We start from the raw sequence: 6,336 nt of genomic DNA on the forward strand, positions 1-6,336 counted from the left end.
AAAATCTTTATGCTTGAATTATCTCAATGAATTTGGCATTTTCTCAATAATTATTTTGCAGAGAATTTAATATAACTTCCCAGATTTCATGAAAGTGTTAAATTTTTCCTAAGTGCTATTTAAGAAAACACCACACTTATCTTGTGGCCACCATGCATCAAATAAATTTATTTTCCAGTAAAATACTAGTAACTTATACTAGATTTTAGAAGCACCACAATGCATGTTATAACTGATGTAATATACCTTTATTATTGTACACATCCAGATAGTTTGGTGCAGAAAAAATAGTGATGAGGGATGGAAAACCAGTTGTTTGGCTTTTTCTGTACATCCGGTATCTAAAGAGAAGTGAATAAAAATTAATCTCTATATATCTTAGTTCAATAAATTGCACCACACAGAAATAAGGGACAGAAAACTAGTTGTTTGGCTTTTACTATACATGTGGTACCTAATGAAAAGCAAATAAAAAATTCAACTTTACCTATCTCAGGTAAATAAACACTTGCATATCATGATGATGAAGGATGGAAAACCAGTTGTTTGATTTTTTCTAGTTATGCACTAAAAATGGCATTTTATATAAGATCTTAGGTAGGTGTAGGTTGGGAGTAACATATAATAGAATTATTAGGATGGTTATTATTCTACTTTAAGGATTTTTTAGAACTTTTAAGGGTGGAGGATGGTAGGTATTGTTTAGTAGAAATATTTTTTGGGTGGCTTGATTTTATCTTATTTCTACTTTTAACTTTATTACATCTCTTTAGAGGTAACTGCCTTCCCACAACTGACTGCAGACAGTGAAAGGCAGTAAGAGTTGAGACATTTTGGGTGTAAGCACTCAACTCTGTACCCTTAATGAATTTTCCATGACTGCTAACTGGTTTCTCATCTGCTTTTTGGATTTTGTCTGATAGATGGGATATCCCCAAAGCTTTTTGCTTTTGGGTGCTATTACCACAGGCAATCTCCGTTATGACTTTTGGATTAAGACTGGAAAGTGTGATGTTTTTGTTTAAATAGAGTTTTGAATTTTTCTTATATATATATAAACATACACACACATACATACATAAATATATGAATTCAATATGTATTAATATTTGTACTAATATTGAAACTTCTAATTCTGGAAACTTCTGAAAAGTTATTACTATTGAAAATCTTGAGTTGCTACTGTGGGAACTTCTTATTACTGGCATAAAAAGGTAATTAGTATCTTACAACAAATTACAAGAAATACTAATATCCAAATATATAACAAAATGTAGAATAAAATCTACAAAAATGTACTCTCTGCCCATAGCTGTACTTACATTTCATTTAACCCTATTGACACATGTCATGGGTCAAAGGCCATGTCATCGTGTTAGTTGATTAGCATTAAAATTTTATTCAACTGCTACTTTATGAATTTATTCAATAAGTTTGATATCAAATTGGAGATTATGATTCAAATTTTAGTATTATATATTAGTTAGTTTCTGAATTGGAAAGTAAATATTAAAAAAACACACCTAAATATTGATTTTTGTGTGTCACATGGTATGTTGAATGCAGCATTGATTCAAATTAGATGCTTGTGATATCCAAGTATAAAGTCTATAGTTTTTACAAATTAGAAACTCAAATTACTATATTGACAAGCTAGAATATAAAATAAGAACCTCTTATCTCTTTTATTTGCTGAAATATCCAGACATTTACTGACTCAAACATGTTGCCCACTCCCATCTCTTTACATTTTTGGAAACATTTACATACATCTACTTCTGTCTATGACGTGTCAATAACCAATTGAAAGCTCAGAATGTCCCCCTAGTGGCATTCTCAGCCTTTTTCAAATATATAGATATGAAACTCATTCTTTTTATACAAGATTCCAACTGGTAAGGTTAAAAAAAAAAAAAGTTAGGTCAAAATTTCATATTTTTTTAGACCCAAATATAGCTTAGTTACTAAGTTTGATAAATTATAGTGGAATTCTATGGTATTGATTTAGAAATGTAAATATGAAACCTAAAAAAAATTAGTTTCACATCCTCCACATGCAAAATTTGATAAGGCTTAGCAACCTACGGTAAGCAGCAACTGCAAACAAAGTTTGTAACTAGAAGAGATAATAGTTTGCTATACTTCTTTATTTACTGTTCTATGTTTTAAGAAAAATAAGTTTAAGAACTTATTTGTAAACAGTAATAATGTATATACATATATAATGTATTATAACTGCAATGTGACTGTATTTTACAAAATACTAGTCCACTAAAACACAGCCAAGATAGGTTATTTTGTAAAGGCCAGTTTTATATTCTTGGATACAGTAACATGAGCACACATACACTGTGTCATTGCAACTTCTGTAATGTTAGCAAGGCACAGCTGAAAAGGGCAATATGATAAAAATAATAAATATATATAAATGTATAATGTTATGAGATTTAAGCTATTTAGACTGATCATTTGTGTTTTTGTATTATAATCTGTAGTCATTCTAGAACCAAAATAGCATAATTTATATTTATTTCCAAATTTATTATGGTGGTTACAAGGTAGGTCAAATTGACAGACCCCGTACGGAGTTAGGGTAGAGAAAATAACAGATAAAATAAAAAGTTTTAGTGAAAACAAACATTTGAAATGTATTTAGGAGGTTGTAGAAATTACACTAATGATATTTGAGATTTTTGGGACGAAATATAGTTTTTTAATCATAACATGAAAACCACTTTGCATTCGGACTAGTAATGAAACAGATTTGATATATTCACAAACAAGTCTTTAGTAAAAACACTTCATTATAAAATATGATTTTTTGTGTACAAAAGACTTTTAATGTTTACTAAACATCTACCAAATTTTGTGAAGATACATTTACTGCATTAAAAATTGTAGCATAAATACTTAACGTGTGCATATGTGTATATGAACTTGTGTATGTTATACTGAGTCCATCGCAAAAAGGTTAAAGTGTCAGCATTTTCAAATTGCAATATCTCTAACATGTAAATAAACATTTAAAAAACAGCCTTACCCTGCATCCTGAGCTTCATGTGCCCTGATAATTGAGAGAAGGTTGTTTTGCTGAAGAAACTCACAGCATGCTGCATAGCTGTAAAAAAAAAAATACCATTAAAACTGAGACAAAATAAGTCACTTCTACATACACATTATTACATTTTCACTTATTTTAATTCAGTAGTATAGATTGAAAAACACCATGCTTCTAATAAGGCTTTCCTTAGGTTTAAGTTTGTGCATATCAAAACACCAACAAAAAAAATCACTAAATGGTATAAGAGGATTCCAGGGGTAAAGTAAAGTCTCCATATTTGAGTGGGAGGAAGGAATATGTGAGTAAATTTTGCAAATAAACTAACATGCACTAAATAAAAAAAAAGATAATTGGCATTACTCTTATTCTTAAATGGAAAAGGTGAATATAAAGATAAATAAAGTGCTAAACTACCAGAACTTTTGGTATGATAGTGTGCATCGCATGGTTCAATTAAGAAGTTTATCACCTTTTGCTTAACATTTGCCAAACTTGTCTCAGCATTTTTGTTGTTTATCTAAAAGTTAACATTTTCCTAATCTGAATGTATTTCCAATAGACATACACACAGATTAGTTATCTTCCTCGTGCGTCTGCCTAAGAGATTTGCATGCCACTAGCCCTGACGCAACTCCCACCAAACTTCAAGTGTTTTAATGTGAACTGCAACAAAAAACCCCCACCAGTAGGAAGATGATTCAACCTTCATGCACAATACCCCCCCCCCATCCTCCATGCACTTTATTCTTTGGAAGGCAAGACAAAAAATGTGCACCGAAAGTTGGGAGATCATGTGAGAATGTGTGTGGAGGTATCTATCAGAAATAACTTTTCAGATTAGGAAAACGTTGATTTCTGAGATGATAGCTACTTCAGCACAAAGACTACCTAGAGTCTCACAATAAAATGGTGGAGGAGCCAGTGCAAACTTTTACCAAAATGACCTCTATTCAGACACCTGATGGTAGAAGCATCAGAGGGGTACGCCCATGGAAGATTACATCTCATCTCGACCAGGGTATACTTTGAATGTAAGGGGAAGATGTAAATAAGCTCCATGTGTTGCAAGGATGGGCAGAATGAAAACATGACCATTTGAGCACTTCCACACAAGCATTTGGCAAGCCAATATGTGTAGCACAGTTGGGGCACATTCAGACTGTACCTTGCATGCTCACCTTGACTCTACTGAACAGATTTCAGCTGCAGGAGGAGGGCACATTAGTTATGCAGTTTTGTGTCATATAATGTGTGCTCACCTCAACTCCACTGACCAGACTCTAATGGAAAAACTGCAGCTGCAGGAAGAAGGTATGGTAGTTAAACAGTTTTGTGTTGTATAGTGTGTGTGCTCATCTTAATCGTACTGAAGAGACACTGGCTGCAGGAGGAAGGCACATCAGTGATGTAGCATGGTGTTTTTATAGTGCATGTTCCACTCATCAATGGGGGGTAATGTTTGGGAGACATGGAGAAGTGCCCTAATCACCACTGAATCTCCAGCTGAAAAAGTATTTTACTGGAGACAAAGAAATGCTATTTTTAAAAGCCAGCAAGCATGAGCCACATAGCAGACGGAACACTTTGTTGATACTAGACTTTTCCATGATAGTCCATTGAATAGGTACAGTCTGGATCAGACAACTGAGTAAATATGTACACTATAAGGATACTGCAAGTGGTCTCGTTGAACACCCCATCTCCAAGGCAAATAGTATGAATGCTTTCCATTGCCTCGGGTTGATGCAGGTTTTCTGTAAACATACTCTGAGAGGTATCACCAGCCACTTAGTGGGATCCTATGAAATTAAAAAGGGGCTCTGAAAATGTAACTGTATGTTCTCCTCAAAGAATATAGGATGACTGAAGAATGGTGGCAGATGGAAGCTGAAATCCAGCAGGAGATGAAACAAACAGATGGTGCAGATAAGTCAACCCAATAACCAGCAAAGGCAGAAACTGAAAAACCATGGACAAATAGCCAGTAAAAAGACAGAAAGGTAGTTCACAGTAGGATGGCCAGAAATAAAGAAGTGGTGGATGAACCAATAATGAAATACCCACCACTTTCATTGATAGACAAACTCAGTAGAAGGGCAACAGGAATGTGACAAGAAAAAATGCCACATAATTAGAGAGCCTGGCCTAATGAGTGATGGATCAGACAAATAACATATGTGAAAATGGAGGGAAGGTATCTCAAAATGAAAGAAGGATATACGAGTGGAAAATGACCAGGTGATCCACTAGTAGGGGCAAGAATGGGAATATGCCTGACAAACAACTGTAAGGTTGAGTATGATGATGTGTAGTGAATGCTTGTCCCTCATCCAAATGCCAAAAGTCCTTCTTTCATCCAGAGATGTGCCTCAATCAGAGAGTGAAGCATTGGTGAAGAGAGAGAGATCCAGTTTGAGAAGTAGTAAGGGCACAATCAAGTCACCAAGACAATTCCTCAAGGAGATCACAGGGTCACAAATGAACACAATGGAACCCAAGAAATAAACCTTTGGATCCATAAAGTTCACTGTAGGAGGCACATGTATGTGACTCAAAGGAATGAAGTCAGAGTCCCCAAAGCAAAAGAACCTCTCATTCAGGAAGATAATTATAAATGCAAAACCTGATGGCCAGATATACCACAGCTTGCAGGCAAAGAGAAGATGAACTCATCTTAGATAAGAGATGAAGAAAATGCCCCAAGGTACCAGACATAGAGACCAACAGCAGGAGAAAAGATGGGTACCCACAAGGACATACATGTCTGACAGTCACTGACAAGAAGAGTGATGAAGTAGACATCTGGTAGAGGAAGGATGAAAAAAAAAAGGAAGGGCTAGAACTTGGAATGGGAAGTAGGGGTAGACTGAATAGTATATATACACCTGGAAAAAAGTTAAGCACCCCCGTGTTTTTTTCAAGTGATTCAGATTCGACGTTCTTGTGACTGATTATAAATTACCATTCAATCTAAACGTGTTTATCAAATGAAATTATGCATTATTGGGCATGATTATCACCGTAAAATAACAATTTTTAATTTACATATCATGACATCAAAATATGGACAGTTTTCACGCTTAAAATTATCTTTAATAAGTATTGTCAGTGAAAGCTCAAAAACGTTATTGAATTGTCAAATCACATTACAAAAAGTCAATATCGGGTATATCCACCGTTTGCCTGGATGAATGCGGCGCAAGGTTGCGCCGCATAGTGCCAGTTAGACGTCTGATTTGTTGAAGCGTTATCTGTCGCCATTCCCGGTGCAAGTG

The 6,336-nt window shown here is 34.6% G+C and overlaps 1 protein-coding gene across 2 annotated transcripts in view; it reads right to left on the reverse strand.

Moving 5' to 3' along the window:
• LOC106458858 (serine/threonine-protein phosphatase 2B catalytic subunit 2-like) overlaps positions 1 to 6,336 on the reverse strand; it is a 48,352-nt gene that overhangs the window by 23,810 nt on the left and 18,206 nt on the right. For both annotated transcript variants that reach the window (XM_022385213.1, XM_022385212.1), the window contains exons 7-8: positions 3,041 to 3,118; positions 247 to 341 (exon numbers count right to left, since the gene is read on the reverse strand). In XM_022385213.1, coding sequence (XP_022240921.1) covers positions 247 to 341; positions 3,041 to 3,118 — 173 coding nt within the window. The remainder of the gene's footprint in view (positions 1 to 246; positions 342 to 3,040; positions 3,119 to 6,336) is intronic.

Source organism: Limulus polyphemus, unplaced genomic scaffold (assembly GCF_000517525.1).
Source record: "Limulus polyphemus unplaced genomic scaffold, Limulus_polyphemus-2.1.2 Scaffold524, whole genome shotgun sequence".
NCBI classification, from domain to species: domain Eukaryota; kingdom Metazoa; phylum Arthropoda; class Merostomata; order Xiphosura; family Limulidae; genus Limulus; species Limulus polyphemus.